At 37.6% G+C, this 22,977-nt stretch overlaps 1 protein-coding gene across 4 annotated transcripts in view; it reads right to left on the bottom strand.

The window, feature by feature from the left end:
• mcc (MCC regulator of WNT signaling pathway) overlaps positions 1-22,977 on the bottom strand; it is a 209,634-nt gene that overhangs the window by 150,803 nt on the left and 35,854 nt on the right. For all 4 annotated transcript variants that reach the window (XM_069187264.1, XM_069187262.1, XM_069187263.1 and 1 more), the window contains exon 3: positions 16,672-16,883. In XM_069187264.1, coding sequence (XP_069043365.1) covers positions 16,672-16,883 — 212 coding nt within the window. The remainder of the gene's footprint in view (positions 1-16,671; positions 16,884-22,977) is intronic.

Here is a 22,977-nt window from a genome sequence, read left to right as displayed (position 1 = left end):
ACAGACAAGTAATAAGGAAAAGTGAACTACCTGAACACATTAGGTAAATTAAAAAAGGCCTCTGTTGAGCTTTTGACAGTTTTTGGAGCTGAACTACATAATTTAGCTATCTTTCAATATGAATATCTACAAATAAATACAACCATGTGAGGAATCTCATTCTCCTCCCACCCCTGTAAGATAGTTTTTTTTTGGGGGGGGGGTTCAGTTAAACCCTTCAGCAAAAGACACTGTACGTGAAAAGCTGACAACTTTGTGATTGTCTTTGAGCAGGAGCAGTCTGGGACTAATTGGTGTGGTCACACCAATTAGATGCAATAGTATATCAGTTGCATAAAGCCTGAAGCAGTCTAGCACAGGTCATTCACAAACACATGTAAAATGGTGCCAGTCACACACTGAGTATGTTTGCAACAGAGGATGTCCAGCAAACCCCATCTGAAATTGTATGTGGCTGCACAGAATCTCAGAACAAGTTTGAAATTAATCATCTCGTGTGCTCCAGTTTTAGACTAAAAAATATATCCCCAAACTGTAGCCCACACAGTACTCAGTCTTGAACATTTATATAAGTGAATGTGAAAGGACTACTATTATATGTAAAAAAAAAAGTTACATATGGTTAAAACCAGATGCTTTGAGAGTGATTTGAAAATAAGACAGCCACTAGACAAAAAAGCAAGAAGCATCCAATGGCACTCCATATAGGCTAAGAAGACTGAGACAAAACCCAGAAAGAACTAAGGTTTCATTTGGATTCTGAAAACTGTGCATAGATCAAAGATGTCACTTAGAAAACAAACATTTTTGACAACCATTGCAAAAATGTGAAATGCCCAGAACCTGAAAATTAGAGGATAAAAAAATTCCAGATTTGTACAGTGCCAAGAAACTGGCTGATGTTTTTACAAATGTCCACAGAGTTTGTCATTAAAGGGCCAATTCAAAGAGTCCACCATTAAGGACGGAAAATATAAGATCTTGAGGTCTAATGATTTAGCTGTTTCCTCAAGCAGGTTCTGACACAGTGAACCAGGATCAAAGTCCCGAGACCCTTAGCTGAAGATCCCAACAATAAAATCTAAAATTACAGCCAAATCACCAAGATCTTTAGGGCATTGCAAAGTTCTTAACCAAACTCTAGGCTGCTTGATTCTCCACATAAATTATTTTTAGTGTTAACGCTCTCAGCAGCTCCTAAGCCGCCGGAGGCCACAGAACCCAGGTGATCCGCAGAACTACTATGGTGGATTTAAGACTTAAAACTAGCAGCATCTGCAAGTGTGAGGAGAGTAGTTGCCATCTGTGAGCTGTGCTTACATTCAATAATCCACAAATACTGATGAGTTCCAATATAAAGCTTTAACAAAAACTGTATTGACAACACCAATCGCACCCCGACATCTAATCCAATTATAGCTGAACAATGCAAGTTAAGGCATTAGAAGACTTTCTTTTTTTTTTTTAAATTCACCCTTAACAAAACCATACGCTGCAGAAGCATGTCAATTCAGTCCAGATTCAAGCAATGTTGAAGAACATGCATCAAAGTGGAAGTTCACAGGACGAGGCCATGAGGCACTGTCACTATTGAACTATTAGCTTTAGTTCCACATTTCCATTTCAGACTGCGATGTGAAAAAAGTCAGTATGATCACAGCAAGGGTATTTTCTAAAGGGTATTTTCTTTGCTTTTCTTTAGAGGACTGCACATTATCATTGATACAGAAATTCAAATAAGGCAGTTTTGTTTTGTTCTTTGTCTCTGACAGTCCACTAAATTTCTTTACCCACCTCATTTCATTAACTACCGTTACTCAAGGCAAAACGTTCGATATCTAATGAGTTAAGTTTATTTGATAAAATTAAACTTTTATTAGAAAAAACTAAACTAATATTGTGTCTTCACCAAATGCAGGAATTTTAAAGCAAGTCATTTGTTGATCACTTGTGGTCTTGTTTTAGTAGGCGGGTTTAAGCCTTTCGAGTGTACACCACATCTCCATCTGTGGAATAAGCAAGAACAATATCACAGTTTTAAACCCGTTAGTCCTATATTTAGAAACTTAGGTTCCAATGTCATACCTCGAAGGAGCTAAGAAAACAGATACCTGGTGAAAGCAGAAAGTCTACCAAACAAACAGAATAAAGAACAATGTTCTAATGAGAGAAATACATCAATGATAAAAAGGTCTGATCTATTTAAATGTAAACCTTACGTACTGTTGTTTTTCTTAAATATTTTCCAGTAATTTAGCCTGCAAAAGGTTTGTAGAATCTATGGATACCTATGAGACTAAACTATTAAATTAAACATGGAAGAATTATGTGTTGTTTTTGCTAAGAAGTGATTGATCATGAATTATTTTAAGAAATCTTATGATACAAGTTCGTCATGACAAAATATATTTGAATACACAATTGATTCAAAAATGGATTTCAGCAAATGAGCCCAAGTCACACTATGAAATGCATATGGGATTACCGGTAGAGGAGGTCTAGAGCTCTCACACTTATTTAAAAAAAACAGACTTCAGTTCACACCTGTACTGTCCCAGGTGGTTATTAAAAACAGCAAGGATGTTTGATAGTGTTTAATCATTTAGGACTCTAAAAGCATTTGGATTTTATGAAAAAAAGTGAATCCCCTTTGCTTCCAGTGTACAGTACTTACAGTACGTGTGCACTCTCTTCTCAATTTTTCCAAACTCCTTGAACAAAAAGACATAGCTGCTTTGTGAGTGACAAAACTGGACAAAAGGATGTCATATGCATAATGCCTGTTTTTGACTTAGCCTTCAACATACCAAATAAGAATGTATATACATTTGCTCAACAGTTAGAAACTGCTTGTTACACAACTGCTCACATTCTTCTGATTATAAGGTTTGATGGAAGCCTTAACAGGCTGCAGATTACAGGGGCAACTAGTATGAAACACCACAAAGAGACATTTGTATTTCATAAAGGCAAACACTACAATAAACACTAAGGGCTTTAGAATAACATCAGTGTCCAAATCAAAACTTACTCAGAGAAGGTCATTTTTCTACATACTGTGTTTTAACACAAATACCAGGCAAATATACATGTTTATATTCTTTAATACCCAGTGTTCTAACTTTTTCCCTCTCAATTACATTTAATGCTTAACACCTTATACAATCTTCAAAGGGCACTTTATTCTGCAGTGAAAATTAAGAGTTCGTTTTGTTTTTGTTGCACAAAACTCAAGTTCACTTAGCTTAAAATATCTTTCTGCTTAAAACAAGTCCACACAGAAACGTTTACTGATAATACTGATCAAGTATCGGCTTTTTACTACTTTGAGCATCAAAGTCCCTTCTAGCTCCAATGAGATAGAAAGCGTCATATTTCTCGGATGACAGTTAAGAGGCACTGGTAGACAGGCAGTTCCTGATTCAGTGCTGTGGTGCCCCATTAATGCTGTTCTGGGCAGACTTCCAGGATAAACACAGTCTGCAGTGTGATGGGAAGTGAGTTTAACCCAAAGTGATAATTATGAATTCGTTATTGTACAGATAACATCTATAATGCAATAATGTATACAGAGTATGCCATCCCGTGATACATTTTGTGTAGAGGTACAAAATAAACACTTTTGTCACACTTCTACTTTTCCATACATACGCAAAAGTAGAAACTGTTGCCGAGTAAACCCTTTCTCATTGTTTATCCTATATTTACATAACGATGCATTTTCACCACGTGTATTCTGACAACAACCAAGATTCCTATTAGTTTTAAACATGCAACCATCCATGAGGAATAAACCCTTCCAAAACATTTTTACTCGCTAACTCACAGTATGTATTCTCACACTTGGCAAGCAACTCCTGACATATTCAAAGTTTGAGATCAATGAAACTTAAACACATGTATTTACAAATAATCCTTGACTCAACACAAGCTGAGGTCTTCTGTCTTCTTGCTCTAAAAGCTTTCTTTAATATGATCTGTTTTGACGTGTTTTGGTTGCTTTACAATTAATGTTTTCATTAGACGGTTTCTGCTCTATGTTTCAATACCAGGAACAGATACGTATAGATTATATCAATGTCCGCTGCTTATTTTAAACAGAAAAACTTAATTTTGAAAAAAAAATAATTTGCAAAATGACTGATCCTGTATGCACTCCTTCAGCAAGAAAGGATACAGCAAGGACAATTCTTTTTCCTGACACTGACAGCCCCTTGTCAGCTGTACCCCTGATATCAGCTCTTTACGTGACTCTTAACATGTGGGCTGATCTGCTTGTGGCTTTCCACAATGCAGCAGTGCTCTTTTCCTGATTGCCTGCAGTTAGCTGGATCAAATGTGGCAGCATTTTTCCTGCTGGTTGGGCACACAATGTTTTAACAGCCTGCACTGAGTCCTGCCTGAACACCGAGAGCTGCTAGCACCTTCTTCCACAGCTAAAACAGTATAATCCTTACCAAAGAAAATAAAACATTTAACAAAAGGTACATTTTGAAAGCATACATTTCAATGTAACAAAAACATATTCACAACCTGCACCTTTGTATCTGTGACAATGCTTTTTAAAAACAGTTACGATACCGACACCAGTTATTGATTTTAATGATAATTACTAATTTGTTCATTTTAGTACCAGACAAATTCCATTCTGCTTTTAATTTCACTTAAATGCAGAAACAAAAAAAGAATGGAAAGATCTGACCATAAGAATGCTGCCTTGTCATTTAGCAATCTCGTTAACCAAGTAATAATCATTGGCATGTAAACAGTGCAATCTACAGTCATCTCAACTAAAAGGTGGCAAACTTGTTGGTAACTGATCATTCTTATAAACAAAATCAAACAGAACAATTTCTATTAACATTCATCTCAGGATTAAGGAAATACAGTGTTGCCTTCTTCAGTTTCCTATCTCACTGGGGTATAAAAATTAGGTAATACACATGTGAAATCTCTTAGCCATCCCTAACCATCAAGAAATAATAATTCCTTAAACTTGTATAGCACTTTTCTGGACACTCCACTCAAAGCCCTTTACGGGTAATGGGAACTCCCCTCCGCCACCACCTGTATGCAGCCCCACCTGGATGATGTGACAGCAGCCAATTTGTATCAGAACACTCCCTACAGCCAGCTATCAGTGGGGAGGAGAACAGAGTGATGAAGCTGATTCATAGATGGGAATTACAGGAGGCCATGATTGGCAAAGGCCAGGGGGAAATCTGGCCAAGACACCAGGGTGAAACCCCTACTCTTTACTAAAAAGGCACTGGGATTTTAACCCATTTTGATTTTTTTTACCACAGACTGCCAGGACCTTGGGTTTTACATCTCATCCAAAGGACACAGCCCTTTTCACAGTATAGCATCCCCATCACTACACTGGGGGACTTAGGACCCACACAGACTGCAGGGTGAGTGCCCCCTGCTGGCCCCACTAACACCTCTTCCAGCAGCAACCTTAGCTTTCCCAGGTCTCCCATCCAGGTACTGACCAGGCTCACACCTGCTGAGCTTCAGTGGGCTGCCAGTTGTGAGCCACAGGGGGAGACAAATGGTTTTTGACCTGTATAAATCAGACACTGGAAACCAAAAAATAAATACACCACTGACAGTTTAGTTTAGTAATTAGAAAGTTTAGAACGGTGGTAACCCTGCCTGGTAGAGAATGCAAGTGCATCATGCCCCATCGAGGAGGATGGTTTGGGAGGCAAAATCCAAGGGCCACAATTGGAGAAATACAGAACTTGTTTGCACCTTGGGGTCACTATGTCTCCAAATCTACAATTAGATGCCCCCTCCCTGGCAACAAGCTATTTGGGAGGGCTGCCAGGGAAAAAACTTTTTTGAGCGCACACAACAAACACAGGCGCCTGGAGTCTGCTGAACAGCATTGATACATGGATTGGAACTTGTCACCATGGTGGGTTTGCTGTCAAGAGAAGGATGAGTATTCAGAAAAGACTTCATACCTATTGTAAAATATGGTGCTGGATCTTTGATGATATGGAGCTGTTTTGCTTCCACTGGTCCTGGGGCCAGTGTTGTTAGGGTCATCATCATCATGGACTCTACCACATACTGTACCTTATACCTCTACCAGGACATTTTAGCCATAAACCTAGTGGCCTCTGCCAGGAGGAATAAAATAAACTGCAAGTGGATCATCAAACGACCCCAAACACACATCAGACTCCACAAACTGACTTCAAAATCAACATTTGATCCTCCTCCCGAATTAAACCCCATTGAAACCCTGTGGTATGAATTGAAGAAGGCAGTCCATAAGCGCGGACTGAAGGATATCAGGGATCTGAAAAGATTCTGTATGGAAGAATGGTATAAGAACCCTTCCAGTGTTCTCTAATCTGATTAAACATTATAGAAAAAGACTCAGTGCTGTCATCTTTGCAAAGGGAAGGTACACAAAGAACTGAAAACAGTGGTGCCAATAACTGTACCACTTACATTTTTTTGGAATTACATTTATAATTTGATAAATGTGTAATTTTTTATTTCATTGAATCATTTATAAGTAAAATATATTCTATATACTGGAAAATTACAATTTAGCTCATTACCGTTGTTTAGTTTATACAGCTTCATTCATCTTTATCAAGCACGCTAATAATTTAGGAGTTGGCTCTATATAATGCATGATAATCCTGTAAAACGGAGACACGTCAGTGCTAAAAATTCTAGAAGAATATTATTATCCTTTGCAAATAATTTCCGGACAGTAAAAAACAGATACAGAAAAATACTAACAATATTGTGCAAAAACGTTAAAAATTGCAATTAATGTTGGTCCACTTGGTCACCACTCAAACCCCAGGCGTTTTCTGCTTCAGAACAAACAGATGAGAGACCCAGATTTGTGGAGGTAACAGTTCAAAACGTCACTGATGCTGGTGGTCAATCATCACCATAAAGTCACATCGAGTGTCAGAAAAGCACTGATAGCAATTTTCTTGGACCACAGTGGTTATTGGTCACCCAAGCCAATGTGGGCCACGACACTGTAAGAGACACTATATATTACACAGTTCGGCAAGCAAAGGGGAAGCCTGCAATAGGCACAAACCATTATGGGGCATAATTTCAGGGATGAAAGAGGCAGCTAAACAATCTGCACAGAGCAGCTCTTAAAACAGCATACTAAGGGGAGGTCCATCTTTAATTAAAGTCTCATGCAAACCATCACCATGCACAGTCTTTTTACTATTGCTTTAAATGCAAAACTTTCCTGATTTATTCTGTGGTAATTGTAAGATAGAGTTTTTAGCTGATTGTGGTTTCCAAGAAGTGAAACAAAGCACTGAACTTCCCGCTCCTCAAGGCTCCAATAATTAACCAGAAATAAAGGACTAGTTGTGTCAGCCAAAATGATCACTAGAGCGGCTGTTGCGCCACTTAAAAAAATTAGAACAATAATTTAATTAACCTTAAGTGCCTCTGACGTATGTGTGACATCACAGTTGATCAATGGAATGATTAAGTGCTGGAAATATAGTGGCATGTTTTTAATGGCACCACATGATGCAAACATACAAACTGTAACCATGTAAACAATTAAACCTATGTATTAAAATCCTTAATTCCCATGGTAACCAAGTCTAATGAAAATTCATTTCGAGAATTTCCATGCTATACATTTCAAAATCAGTTTCTGTAGCTGAAGATGAATTACTTACCGTTGTACCTATTTTGTAATTTTAAAGGAATTATTTAATGTGTATGTTTCCTTAACGCTTAAACCTTAAAATAATAGGTTAAAAAGCTGCAGAACAGCAAAACTGAATGTAAAAAAAAACATTTACAATGTACATAAAGACATCCAAAATTGCCATTAATATTTTACAAGCATGTTTCTCTTTAATTTGAATGTAAAGATAAAAACATTATAATTCTCTACATAAAGTTGGTATTCTGTTAATCAACACTATTTTGCCAGGCAGTTAATTTAAGCTACAAAATAAACCTAATTACAGCATTGGTTAATTAAGCTCATGTGGTAGTGCTTTTCAGCGTGAACTGATTAGCTTGAATAAATTTATCTAGGCTAGAATAAACAAAGGTCTCCTGATTTACTGAAACTCTTCTACAATTTTCTCTGCAAAGGTCAGCACAGATATGGCTAAATCAGGCTGCAATTCAAAATTACAGGGTGTGTGTTCCCTGAACCAGATCCGGGATAGTTCTCTAAAAAGATGCTTCACATTAGAATAACCTGTATATATACCTGGTTCAAAACGTTCTATGCAGAACATACTGTAAATACAAAAAGCAATGGAAGATGTTTTTTTTTCCATTTTGATATTGATCCTAAGCCTTTTTTAGTTTCTCCAGAAAGAACCTGCCCTTTAGCACATTCCAATACCCAAGGCTCGGCCTCCTTCAGCTCATCATCATCAAAATGCTTCCTAAGCCAATGCTTGCAGACTACTATTCTGGGTTCTATTTAACTCTTTCAAGGTTTGCAATGGTACACATTGTACAATTAGGTCTTATCAGTGCATAGCCGATACTTTTAATGTCACATCCCTTGAATTTGAGTTCTACGTATCATTAAATTACTGAGTATTGGGTGTACAACTATGTGCATGCATTAATTTACATTGGTCTGCCTTAAATCTCACTGTCCACGTGTCTGCACTGTCACTCTCAAACAACACTCTCAAACAATGTGGTTTAATTCCAATGCTATTCTGGGCTGGATGAAATCTCAAATTTACTAAGATACTAAGCCTAAACTACCAAATAAGCAATATGGGCCAAATGCCTCCTCTCATTTACAACCTTCTTTCTGTACTTTTTTTTTGCTTGACTGAATTAGTTGATGGAGCACATTTTCACAATAATGGACCACGACTATCCGTGTGTGTTGGATACTGAAATAGACAGTATAATAAAGGTTTACAATCCAGTGTCCATCAGGAAGGAGAGGTACTGAAAAATCAAATACGCCGGTTATCACATAAGCATTAATATTAAAGGTTACAGAATGGTGACAGCTCATCAACAAGCCAATGTTGAATTCCTTCAATAAACTCTTATTAGAACTCTCTAAACTCTCTATTACCCCCCACTTCTGAATGAAAGCACAACATGCTGGTGTTGTTCTCCACATCCTGCTGCTGCACATGTAACCCATAGCGCTGGGTGGTATAAATGTTTTGAGATAAAACCAGGCAGAAAGATACAGTGTGTCTGCACTACAGCAGATCTTCAAAGTAACTGAATGAACTGAAGGACCTTGGCGATAGGTGGCGCAAGAAATTGTATGTAGAAAATGCTGGGTAGCAGAGCACAGCAGTTATTCAAAGGCCACATAGTAAAGCTGTTACTGTACCACACAGAAAAAACACCCCTGCAGTGTACACTGACATGAATGCTTTGGTGGTGGTGAAACTGGAAGTGTTCCATATATGGATTGCAACCTGATCTCAGGCAATGCAAAGTAAAGAAAATGTTCGACATCAGTAAATTCCACTATAACATACTGTAATTAGAAATTGATGTACTGAAGGCCTCAACTATGTTTATCTAACAGGGCTCTTTTCGAAATGAGACCAGAATATGATGGGTCCTTAAGGCGAATGTTGAAAATGTTAAAATGCTGAGATTTTGCTATTTGACTCTATTACATATGGAAAGTAGCTGGCTGCAAAACCAGAGGTTTTGGGCGTTTCCCCCTCTCAATATATTATACTTTGAAATCTCCGAAACCTGAAGGAAACGTACAGTAGGTTTCACTTTTTAACAGCGTATCACTGAAATGAACGTTTTTAATGTGAGTAAGCAACAGTTATGTCTGCCAGACTTGTTTACTCTGAAAACTCAGCGGCAGTAGTCAGAACCACTGTCTTCTCTTGAACCGGTGGCTGACATGATCATAGGAAACGTAGCTTTAAGGAAGCGTATTAGGTGTCTGACATGAGCTGCAGAAAAAGGAAGAAACAGAAGCAAAAAATCATATTCAACATGCAGACTGTGGCACAAAGGAAGAAATACATTTTATTGCACACCTGAGTGCTGGGACATGGATTGGAATTGCAATGGTGTAGGCAACACTGGAACATAATCAATGGAGCACAGGACTGGAGTTACAACTTGTGACAAACAAATCCGTCTCTGCCTCAACAGAAATTACTTAACCTCTGGCTCACAAGTGACAATAGTAATCTGCTCAAGGCATTTGTCAAAATGATATTCATGATGATAAAGCACTAAATGATTTATGAAATCCATAAAAGGCACGGCAACTAAAATGTCCTTGAAACTTGACACAAGACATGACGACACATTAGATATCTACTCACATAAATAATAAATATGATGTACTGTATTAATGAATGTAGGGTGTAGAGAAACTGCAGTGCAACATATTTTTCCTTTAAAAAAGGCCCTATGACAAGTGCAAGTGCAATGAATTCTGCTAAAAAGAATAGAATTTAGGATCAAGACTAAATACGCATGAGTAGAAATTACCTTACATTAAGTATTTTTTTTGTTGGTTAAAAAGATTGGGTGCTAGCACCACTGCCGTATTTGGAAGATGTATCAATGAGTTACATGATCCTTAGAACTGCTTACAACATTGTTTTCTGCAATCTAGCAAATTCCCATTTAATATCAGTAAAGATATTAGCTATTAATCACAGCAATTCATATCTGTACATAATGTAACTGCAACGGCAATCCTGCCCTGCTTAAGAGTGATTACACACAATGTCTGACAATCTTATCGTCTCACATTGTTCTGTTGCCCTCTACAGTCTGAAACTGCACACCACAACTTCACAGAGCTCACTGTTGACACCCTGTGGATATGTCTTCAGGATTTATTCTGGAGGCTCTGCAATTAAATTAATTAAAAGACACCAGAACATTAAAAATGTCTGAAGGAGAGACGCTTTCCTAAACCCAAGTTCATTCACCAAAGAAAACCATAAAAAGCCAACTAATTTCAGAACTCAAAAACAAGAGAATAAACTGCCTTTTCTTCCATGCTGTCAGAAGCTAAGCAAGGTACGCCCTGGCCAACAAAAGGGAGAGTTCTAAATAAAACTGGGTTTTAACAAGGATAGACGGTAAGTGATGTTGGTAGACTAGCAGATAGTACTGTTCTCACTAAACCAATTTCCAATCTAATACCCTAAGATGGTAACAGGGACACTGTGCTTTAGGAGGCCTCATCCTTCTGAAAAATTAAATTAAAGTCATGACTACATAGTCTTTAAAGATCCCATGTCACTGTTCATTAGAGTGTTACCTCTGCGCAATCTGGTCTGCCTATAGCTCTTTATTTCAATTGGTAAAGCTATTTCACACTTCCCTACCTTATCTGCTCTATAGTGGGGCTACTGGCATTAATGCTGGTGCTACCTTTGGGATGAAAAGCATTATACACACGGGTGTAATTATTATAACTGAAATTAAAGATCTGAAATGCTAGATTCTGTTTTTAATTATATTTGATGTCTTACATTATTTATGTCTGTGTTACAAAGGGCACCAAAATTACAATTCAGAAAGTTTGCCTGCTTTTCTCCACAATCATTGATGTGCCTCTATTTCTCTGTATATTTTAGCTATACGAGTTCCTTCTTGGAAGTATGTCACAGACCAGTAACAGCATTCCACAGACTCAAACTATCTGATACGCGCCTAAAAACCTCTATTAGCTTATTTTAAATAGCCCAGTGCCTTAGTGAATCTAAATTTATAGTTATTCTGCAGCATGAAAAATCCCTACCATAACAGTCAATAAAATTACATTAGCTGACCTCAAACCATGCAGGAATTAATCAGCACTTATAGAGTCAGAGGGGAAATGAAGAACTCTCCTGATATTGCCACATTTGAACACGGGTTACGGGCTATTCCTAAGAGAAGAGACTAGGCAAGGAGAACAGTGTTGCAAACAGACCAAAACACAAAGAGACGCAAATACACAGAATACTGTAGACCACTTGGCAAAATGAGCTGAAATTTTATAGTATTATGCAGTCAAATTCAATTTTGCAAATAAACCATTGCCAAAGTGAAGAAAAAACATGGGGTTTTGAGGTTCTAAAAGGCCCTCAAGACAGAAAAATGCCTTTTGTTCAATACTAAAGTCAGCTTCAAGTTCTTTTTTTAAAATTAAAACAACACAATTTCAAGAACAGCCTCTGTGTTTGAGAAGGCACAGACATACTGTAAAGACAATAACCCCCATGCCAGTTCTCAGGAAAAAAAAACAACCACCGCACTGATGCCATGAAATGATTTTCCTCCAAGGTCTCCAGACCCACATTTTCTTGTATTTTCATGGCATTTCTGTATCATGGTTTGTATTATGAGGCGGCACAGTGGCGCAGTGGTGAGCATTGCTGCCTTGCAGGGCCGAGCCCTGGGTTCAATTCCTTGGGGTGCTCTCTTTGTGGTGTTTGTATGTTCTCCCGTGTTCGCATGACTTTCCTACTGGTCCTCTGGTTTCCTCCACCAGTCCAAAGACATGTTAGAAGACTAACTGGTTTCTGCAAATTTTGCCCTGGTGTGAGTGTGTGTGATTGTGTCCTGCAATGGACTGACATCCTGTCTGGAGTGCATCACACTTTGTGCTGGATAAAGCAGTTCATAAAAAGGAGGGATTTGTATGACTAATTCCTCATTACATAACGCACACTTAGATAGTGATTTTCTCAATAAAACAATTATTTAGGTAACACTTTTCACATAAAGTGGCCATCCAAAAATAACATGCCAAAAATTGGGTAGGCCAACTACTTTGCAGAGATGGTATAAATGGTAGATGAACACAAGAAGCACTGTAATCCTTCTCAGGCCATTGGTGCCAGACCATAGTTATTTGTTTAAAGAATATTAAGAATATAAGTTTAAAAAATATTACCTCCTACCATGTGAGGAAATCATGTGTGAAGGGATAGTCCCCACACTTTGAACATTAGTCTGCTTTGTTTATGATTCACTCACAAGCCAAGAAAATTAAAGAAAGTTGCAAAACCAGTGAATGCTAAGAAGGAGATATGTACAGAATCCATTCGAAGAGAGGCTAGGGCAGACGTTTAGACAAGTTGTCTCAAAGTAGTTTGGTGCCATGTATGGCTTAAGTGTGTTTGCAAGTTCAGGGGGTTCAAGATAATTGATGCTACAGGTGAGAAAAAAAGCCAGTGAATTTTAGCCCATGAGACATTTCCACTTTTCACAAACGTAACCACTGCTTTATTCAAGGAATTACTGCCCTATATTTTAATGTCTCATTTGAAGGTATTTATTTTGATATAGAATGCATGTGATAGAGTACATTTATAAAAGACATGCCCTACAAACTTTAACATCCTGGCACCCCTCTGTACGAGTTATCCATGGATCTCCCATAAATCCCTTAAATTATTCCCCAAAACTACGGCTCCCACTTCGGACTTAAATGAAGACTGTGCCAATCGTTTATTAAACAAGTCAGGTCATAAAACTACATGCCATTCTATACATTAAAAATGAATCACTGCTGTAAAATTTACTTTACTGCTATCTTTATGGAAACTCATATGTAAAAGCTACTAGCACCCCAAGGAGCAAAAACAGACTAAAAATGATAAGAGACTACATGGCCTTTCATTTGTTGCCATTACCAAGAATGAAATAGAACCAATTTAGAGTATGACACACTTAATTTCTACTAGCTGTAAGACTCAGCACTTAAACCAACTCCATCATCAGAATTCATTTGCATTACTTTTCATTCAGTCTAAAGAACTGACATTAATAGCAATGTATAAGACTTTAGGGGTCTTTAAAAAGGCTTAACTGTATTGCATAAATATCTGCTGCACAGCACTCTCCAGTATCCACATTTGGCAAAGCAAGCATTTCTTCTCCATCTATCAAATGTGCACACAGCACAAACCAGTACAGTAGTTCAATGATGGGTCACTCAGTGTTGGACGTATTATGACATTGGCATAGTGAACTAATATATGAATATAATTTAGTTCAACAGTAAAAAAGCTCCAATTTAAGCATTATGATAAAAGCTCCAATTTAAGCATGCAATTCCTAAATAGTTCCTGAGACATGTCTGTTTAGAAAAAGAGGGCTAACACTTTTTTTTCAATTTTGATACAGTTACCAAAACATACAGGTAGATTTTCACAGAACATAAAAATCATATTGATATAGTTGCAAAACATGCTTTTTAAAACAGAGTAGATACTTAGAGCCTCAACAAACGTTATTATTATTGGTGTCATATGGGTTATAAAACATTACTGACTGGATGCACAATGATCAGAATACAACAAATGCACATATATACTTGGCACTAACATTCTACATAAGGTACAAAACATTAGTACAGCACTGAAATTGTGAACAAACTAGTAAACAGAAAGCAGTGAGTCTGCAACAGGCTTTGTCTAATTTTTAGTTTTTCAAAAATAAACAGGGATACTAAAGGAGATGTCCCATATTGCAAAATCCAAATTACTACAAAATTATGATTATGCCTTACAAGGCTACAGATTCACGATTTACAGTACATTTTTAGTTATACTTTCTGCTGTTTTAAGATGTAGTAGTCTGTTCTCTTCTACAGGGAAACAAAATAATTCCAAGTCTAAACAGAATAGTTGTGATTCCCTGCTACAAATTGTAGGGTTTGATTTATATCTGTTCTTTTTCCTGTATATTTTATTCTACCTTCTTTCGTGAATTTATAAATGACTAAGGAAGACTAGAAGGAGAGATTGGGAGCTTTGGCCAGGTCAAAAAGAAAAGTATGCAGAGGGTAAGACTGGATGCAAAAATGATTTCTCAATGCACTCATCTCTCTACTTTTCTAGTTAGAATGCTCGCACATACTAAATGCCTGCTCTAAGTCAACTTACAACTTGTCTGATCTACAGATAAAGCAGCAGACCATTAGATGAAATATATAGCACATCCATCACACTGAATTTGAAAAGGATAAGAAAAATAATGTTCTCTTCCAAATCCAAATGCTATCCTCTACTTTTATCAACAGCATTCCAATCTGTCATACTCTAGCAGCAGGAGCGAACTTTATCACCCGATAGAAATGTGCTGCTTTCTCAGATGGTTCTACCCATCCATCCATCGGCAGTAGGCTGTTTATCCTTGAAAGGGTCATGGCAAATCAGAGCTCATTCCAGAAGCTTAGGGTTCAGGATGCATGACTGCTCTTCTCTCAGAAGGTACACCAGTTCACAACAGGAGTGAAGTGACAAGACAAATCAGAATAGCTAAAGCTAACCTATTCAGCTTTATTTTTGGGAAGCAGGAATAGAACAGAGCACCTGTAAAGAAACTCACACAAACACAGGGACAGGGTGCAAATACCACATTGAGAAAAGCCAGAAACCCACCCCCAACCCAGAAGTATTAACTGCCATCCTGGAACCCCATGCCAAAACCACAAATTTAAAATCCTTTTTTCTAAGGACGTGTCAAATGTTGTAGTACGATGCACAGCACGATACGTCTTAGCCTGTCTCAAAATGGTTGACATTTCTTTTGAAGTCTTGCTATTTACAGGAATCTACAGACAGAAATGTGACATATTTGAGAAACAGCTACAGTACGTGGAAATGAACTGGGTGAAACAAAACTCCTACAGGCGTTTAAGAGACAGGTTGGCAAAAATCAACTGCTCTGCCAACACAAGGGCAATAAGAGTTTTCAAGAAACCAAAACTCCACCCAAAAATAATTTTAAAAAATTGAATGTGGAAATGGGTCTTAAACAGAAATGTTTTAAATACATATTTTAAGAGTTCAGAATGGTGTACCTAACGAGACCAGAAACCAAAACTAAATAGATTTTTGAAGTCATGGTATCTGTATCCAAAAGAGTATCTAGGCAAATTTTAAGATTACTACAGTACTGATAAAAACCGTTTGTTTTGTGCATGAATTCACCGCTGTAGCACATGAGAGGCAGAACTGTATCTTACGCTGTACACATCATAATATCACTTATCTGAAAGGTACAGAAGCTAAAAGAAGCTTGCATGACAGAAAAATATCAGGATTATTTTGAATGGATTATTTTGAATGGAAAACCCTAGGAATTCTTCCACAACAAAAGCCAGAAACTCTCAACTAAAGGAACAGAATGTTTTCAAATACTGTGGCAGGGTGTTGAAACTTCCTTTCTTCATTTCTGTAGGACACACCGTGAACCTTTAAAACAGCTTAGCATTAGGAGCTGAGCCCATTCTGGACGTTCTCATCAGTTAAAAGTAAACCTCAGTCTCCAACCACAATTCTCATGCATAAATGTAATCTTTAAAAAAGTTAAGTCATTCTTTAAAGTAGAACAAGTAAAATAAAGCAACTGACATTTATTGTTTCTATAGTCTATTTACCAAATTTTCAAGCACTTAACTTTTTAAGATCTCTAATTGCCAAATTAGCTGCCTCTCATCACAAAACTATTTAAAAAGTGTGGGAATGAATGAGCAAGCCACTACTCAAACAAACCTGTTGTCCACATTTTATAAAGAACTAATGAAGAAGATGGACGTACAGCAGCATTCAGTGAGAGCAGCATTTACTTGAGGCTGGCTGGTTCGATGCTGCTGTAACCCAGGCACAACTCTGAAGCTTCACATGCTCAGCAACTGAGGGTGAAAGTTTGTCTCACCGTGTTGGCAAGCTCCAGGTAGTTTCCCCCCAGGGGTGCATTCAGACTGCTCGCCTGCGACAGCAGTTTCTGTAGAACGGCCTGTTGCTCCAGCGTGCTGTTTCGATACTCAAGGAGCTTCTGGAACGCTGGCTTTGGCTGCAGGTCTGGGCTTTGTAGATCCCGGGCACCAGAGTCGTATTCCCAGCTCTCCCTGGCCCCGGACAAGGCACCTGCACAAACACAAACATCCCAGAACCAAATAAGCCAACCTGCCTTCAAGGAATCTTACCCAGAACTCTGAGCCATGACATCTACCAAAATGCAAAAGCAACTGTTCGAGTAAAAGAGGATGAAACATGAACAATGCACATTGTTCAATGTGTATTATTCAAAGAAGCCATCGAAAATGATGAAAATGATGAAGATTTTATTCTTCAATGTCACATACAGCTCAGCTGCCTCCCTTGCTTGCCTAATTCTGTAAAAAAGGGCTGTCTTGGCAAAGAACAAGCTCCTTAAAATTGCCCTAGACACACTGAAATACTATACACCTGAAAGCTTAAGCTGTAATTCTGTTGATGCCAGGAAAAACCTAAAAATCTAAAGTTTATGCTGCTAATATATAGTATCTTTGTATAAATATGCTATATTCCATATAAAGATTTATGTGGCATTTCTTTATTTTAAATTAACCAAACTGACCAAATAAAATAAAATAATACTGTTTATTTGTACCTCTCAAGTGACAGTGCTCAGTGCTGGAGTCCATTCCAGCAGGCTTGCCTATAAGCATCAAATGAGGTAACAGCTTTAAAACATCATCAGCTAAGCACAACTATGCTTACAATTTATAGTGATAACTAAATCCAAATGAGGTAATATTTGTCATATGGTGCTAGCTTGTTATAACACAGGAAGTTGGGATTCGTAACAGGGTTTACCAAACAAGCAAAATGACCGGAAGCCTTCTTATGCTCTTGTAATTGTGCGATTCTAGTTTTGATTTATTGTAATTTTTCTTCTTGGAGTGATTTACAACATCCACAAGCCAAATTCACAGATTATATGCAATACAAACCAACAGCAGACTAGATTAAAGTACATCTTACACAACTTCTGCATTTAAATGATACATTTCTTTATGTGGTAAACTACAAATAAAACTCATATTGTTTTAGAACTTCAGTTCATTAATTGCATTTAGAAAATACAGTGCAAGTATCTGGTCTTCATAAGAACTATTATGTTTCAGTTTAATACAAATGACAAACCAATAAAACAAAAGTTGTGTTTTTCCATTTACAGGGCATACATTGCACTACTTTAAAAAATGTTCTGCAAACTATTCTGAAGTTTCACAAGATGCAGACTGTATTTTGTCAAATACTGAATTCCACCTTAAAAATTCTTCTTAGTATTCTTTGTTATTAAGATGCAAAGAAGCCAGTCTTCCTGGAATCTGTTCAGTTAAACATGATAACCCCAGTTGTTCAAGTAGGTAGCTGTGTCAGCATGCATAGGCTGCAAAGGAAGAAGTAAAGGTTTATTCTCTACTGAAAAGAGAAGAAAAGAAACAATGTTTCAGCTTTAGAGCCTTCTTCTACACTTTCTTTTTCACATAGAATAAACCTTTACTTGTTCCTTATAATCTAACTTCAGTACAGTTGTTGTTTATAAAAGGAATCAGCTATCGAGCCATCACGCACAATACATATTCATTCCACTAGTGAATAATCTGTGTGCAATAATCTCTTACAGGAAAGCTCAAGAAGAACAATAGTACTAAGATGTTAGAGCCAACAAAAACAAACACTAGTACAAAAAATGTGATTGCTGAATGCCATACCAATCACCAAAGCATTCACAACACAAACAAAAAGTCAGGCCTTCTACTTTTGCCTTATTTCAGGAAACAAAAAACTTCAACAGGTCATCATACAGCACTCAAGCATCAAAAGTAATGGGGTTACTTAAGAATGAAAAGTTGTCTGGCTTCTGAGACTTTTGTGAGATGCATTCTTTAAACTGACAAGCACTATATGGTCAGTTGTCCTCATCAACATTACACTTCCTGCATTTGTAAAATATATTTTGCAACTGGCTGTATGTTTTCTCGTTAAAGTGCTAAACGCAGCTGATTACGTGAACTAATGATAAAACAAGTCAGCATTAGTGGGAGATCAGAATTGTACAGTGGAGGTCTTCCAGTCTTCACAACAATTAAGCCACTAATAGACCTCAATCACCAGCCTCTTGAAGAGAAAGAGTTGTAGTTTCAAGCTTACAGAGATAAACTCTCTGAAAAAAGATTTTTACCATTTTTTTTGATAAAACCATTCAAGCGCCCTTCCATTACAGATGATTAAACAGTCAAAAAAGAAAAACAAATGGGGAAGTTACTAAAGTATGCCCTGTAATATGATTTTCATAATATGTTTAAAAAGACAGTATAAAAATGCAGGATTTATTTTAAGGATCATCTTAAATTGGTGATTGATAAATGTGACCCACAAAATTATTATGGAAAAGAGGAACACAAGACCCTACTTCTCTGTATAACCAACCCCCATCTTAGTGTATGTGCTTCCCTTTAGAAAAAGGGAATGACAACTATTCAAAAGGTTCAAACATTTGTGCCTGGAGATATAAAGGTGCAGAAGTAGAAGTGATCTATAGCAACAATGTGACTATTCAAAGTCAGCTGCAATACTCCACAAATTTCCTACCTAACTCAAACAGCTGTAAAGCAAACTCAATGAATGGACTCATTTACAAGCCACATGTTTAAAGGATATAAGAGAAAGCTGAATTCCTTATATTAGGCAATACATAGGCAGTGATGACTAACTTAGTCTTTCATGGACTTGTTCTGCTATAATTGATCATTTTTTAAACTAAGGGAAACAATCTGTACAGCATTAACTAAAGTTACTTATATTACAACAAATAAATTAAATACCAGGGATTGTGGATAAATATGTCTTCAGTGCAACTGGCAAAACTACAGACCAGTTTCAGGAAATCTAATAAATATTTCTACAGACTGAGAGATGAGAAACAGATTACATTGGCTATACAGTAAATACTGAATGTGAAAGCATTCATCAATCTCGGGATGTTGGCGTGGCTGGTAAGTTTAGACAAAGAAAAGTTCTTAAAAAAGTATCACCCATCAAATATTTAGCTTCACAAAATAAAGTTTTCTCTCTTCTACCTCTGTGACTTATTCGGGGCTGTAAAGGTTATAAATAACTCCCAAATGTGGCAATTATTAAAATCAAACCTCTCAGCTGTCAGTAAAGCTTTTGTAAAGTAGCTAATCTGAATTTTGCCTTCAGGCTGTGATTTTCTTTTCTCCTTCTTACAGACAGCCTGGCTGTCATCGTCCTGAAGATAACAATCTACCTCTTGGTAACATTAGTCATACAGAAGCCTTTAAGGTGCACATATTACATAAGATACACTTTTCCAAAACTCAGCACCTACTTGTGCGAGACAAAAACTCAGCTTTACACAGACTATTCTCTTCTCTGAAGAGTGCTGCATACAGGAAAGAAGAAAGAAGTTAATACACCAAGCAGATATGGAACTGTGTATGAGAGCCGTTAATTCTGAGACATTTCAACATTACATAGAAGGAAAACAAAAAAAAGATAACAAAAATAAACTCAGAGGGCATATGCTACTCCCAGCTCTTACTTAGATGAAGGGGAATGGCAAATATTAACAGCATTCTGCTGTTCTATTGGGTAATAGTTCTTTTCCAAACGGTAGGCCATAAAAACTTGAAAATAAAATTTCTTACACCTGAAAAAACCCAAATTCCAGTAGCCGAGATGGGAGAATGTTAATGGCGTAACAATATGTCAGTCGCTTCACAAAGGGGTCTTGTATGGAAGTAAAAAAAAAACAGCCCACATGGACTTTGCAAAAAGGGCGAGAGTGATACTGAAATACTGTGGCATACGATTCTGTGGACAGACAGGACAAAACTGGAATATTTTAGATCGAAATGCAAAGCGTCTGATGTAAACCCAGCATAATGCATCACTGCTCCTGCCAGGCATGGTGGTGGAAGTATAACGCTATAGTTTTCTTCTCAACGGCAGGACCTGGGAAGCTTGACAAGACTGAAACTGGTGGGGACATTGCTGGGTACAGCTCCAAGGTACTGACAAATCTTACTGGGAGGCCTACTTCAGACTTGGAGCTGGGACAAAAAGTCACATTTCCAAGTACATGTCCAAAGCTACACTGGAGGGGCCCAAGAATAAAAAGGTGAATGTATTTGAATGGCTCTGTCAAAAGTCCTGATGGCAATCTTACTGGTAGACACTGGAAAGACAATCCTCAAGCAACTTCAGAAAACTTGAGCAAATCTAAGAATGGGCAAAAACTGCACCAAATCAGAATGCACAGCTAGAAGAGACTTACCCAAAAAGACAGCTAGTCAACTGGAGTTCTCATATCTGAATAACCACGTAATCAAAATATTTTACACTGACATTTACTGTAACATATCCTTAGCCCTCTTCAATCTGAGCATTCAGGGTCTGAATAAAATATTAAGTTTAGTAAACTCTGTATGCCTCAGTGTATGCTTCATTTAGCAATTTCAGAAAATGAGAAACCATAGGAAGGGTATGAATACCCTAGGTACAGTATGTTTTGCTAAGCACTGTATATGTATATTTTTTTATCCTGAAGGTCTGTTAAATGTTAACTTGATTTGTTTATTGAAAACAATACACATAAAAAAGGTGGTTTGACCTAAGTGCAAATGGACATGTTTTCATTTTCAAGAACAGAGCATATGATCCAGTATAGAGAGAGAACTTGTGTTTCACATTTGAAAGACTTTACTCATCTTCATAAACACAAATGAAAGTAAAGAATAAAAAGCATATTGTAAATATACAAGTCATGATAGACTGCTCCTGTGACATGCAAACTATCCTCCTCTTTTTGTGTGGTCTTGTTGATTCTAACAATATCCTCATTATTTGAAGCCATCAAAACAGAACAAAGCTACAGTATATTTCCCAGACTCTTTCCAAATTTTGAATTCATAAATCACTGCTTTTCTTTGAGCAGGCTTTGTCATTACATTAGAAAAAGGAAAACAGAAGAGAAAAGATCATATTGAAACTGCCATCTCAAAGTTATGAGTTATTCTTAAGGGTTGGTATCAAAAAAGTTATGCATGTTGGTTTGATCTCTTCAACTCAGTTGTAAAAAAAGTTAAACTGTCATGCACGACTTTCTAACAACTTTGATCTCTACTTTTTTTAGAAGAAACTGACAGTATTCCATTACAGCTACAGCGTGTGACTCACTTGCTCTACTTTAACTTTTATATTGAACTCAAAATCAAATTCAAGTGGCAAGACATTTTTAATGCTCTACCTACCTTAAACCCTGCACTCATGATGATTTTGTACCTGTGGTGTCTTACAATGAGGAGAGGTTAAAGTGGCTGATTTACATTGGTGAATTCAGATATGTCATATAATAACAATATCTGACAGAAATATGTGGTTTGACAACATCTCTTCTTTTCTTACTTATACAGTAAACCCTTGGTTTAACAGCTTTCGAATTTAGCAGACAAAATCTGATAAAAAGATTTAAAAAAGTATATTTATGATACAAAAAAGGCCAAATTTCTTCGACTGTGTTGATTACAATTGTTAAAAAAAATAAACCAAAAGTCCAGAAAGAACACATACTAATTGAAAAAAGAAATGCAACACCTCCTCCTCTACACTCTGGCCCTCCCATCTGCGTGGAACAGGCTAAAGAGTGACTCATCCGTCAAGAGGACCTGAGGCCACTACCGACGAGTCCATCGCTCCCTCTGTCTGGCCCAAGCCAGTCGGGTGTGAGCAGAGGCCCTCTGACAGGTTGCCTTGCTCTAAGGCCAGCAGCATGGAGCCTCACTGTCCTGTCACTGATGCGGACACTGGGTCTGCCGGAAGTTTCAGCAGAAGTACGGGTGGCAGATCTGAAACGATCTCTCGGATGGACCAGTCTGATGGGTCGGTTCTGCTCTGGTGTGGTCACTCAAGGGCGAACGGATCTTGGACAGTCATCTGCCCTGCCGGTCTGCTGAAACCTTCTCTGCAGTCAGGACACAGTGGAGCGGCTTACTCCATGGTGTCTGGCAACGCTGGCACATGACATGCCTGTCTGCAGCATGCTAACAGTCCTCTCCCTTGCTTCTGGTGACATTCGACACAGAAAACTGACTAAGTGTGGCCTTTTCCTTGCAGTGACCTAAGCTTTGAATTAAGGCCTTTTTAAAGGTGACATGATCAGGCATTG

This window comes from Lepisosteus oculatus, chromosome 3, assembly GCF_040954835.1.
Source record: "Lepisosteus oculatus isolate fLepOcu1 chromosome 3, fLepOcu1.hap2, whole genome shotgun sequence".
Classification (NCBI taxonomy): domain Eukaryota; kingdom Metazoa; phylum Chordata; class Actinopteri; order Semionotiformes; family Lepisosteidae; genus Lepisosteus; species Lepisosteus oculatus.
The sequence above is the reverse complement of the archived record's forward strand: the minus strand, read 5'-3'. Positions and strand labels throughout refer to the sequence as shown.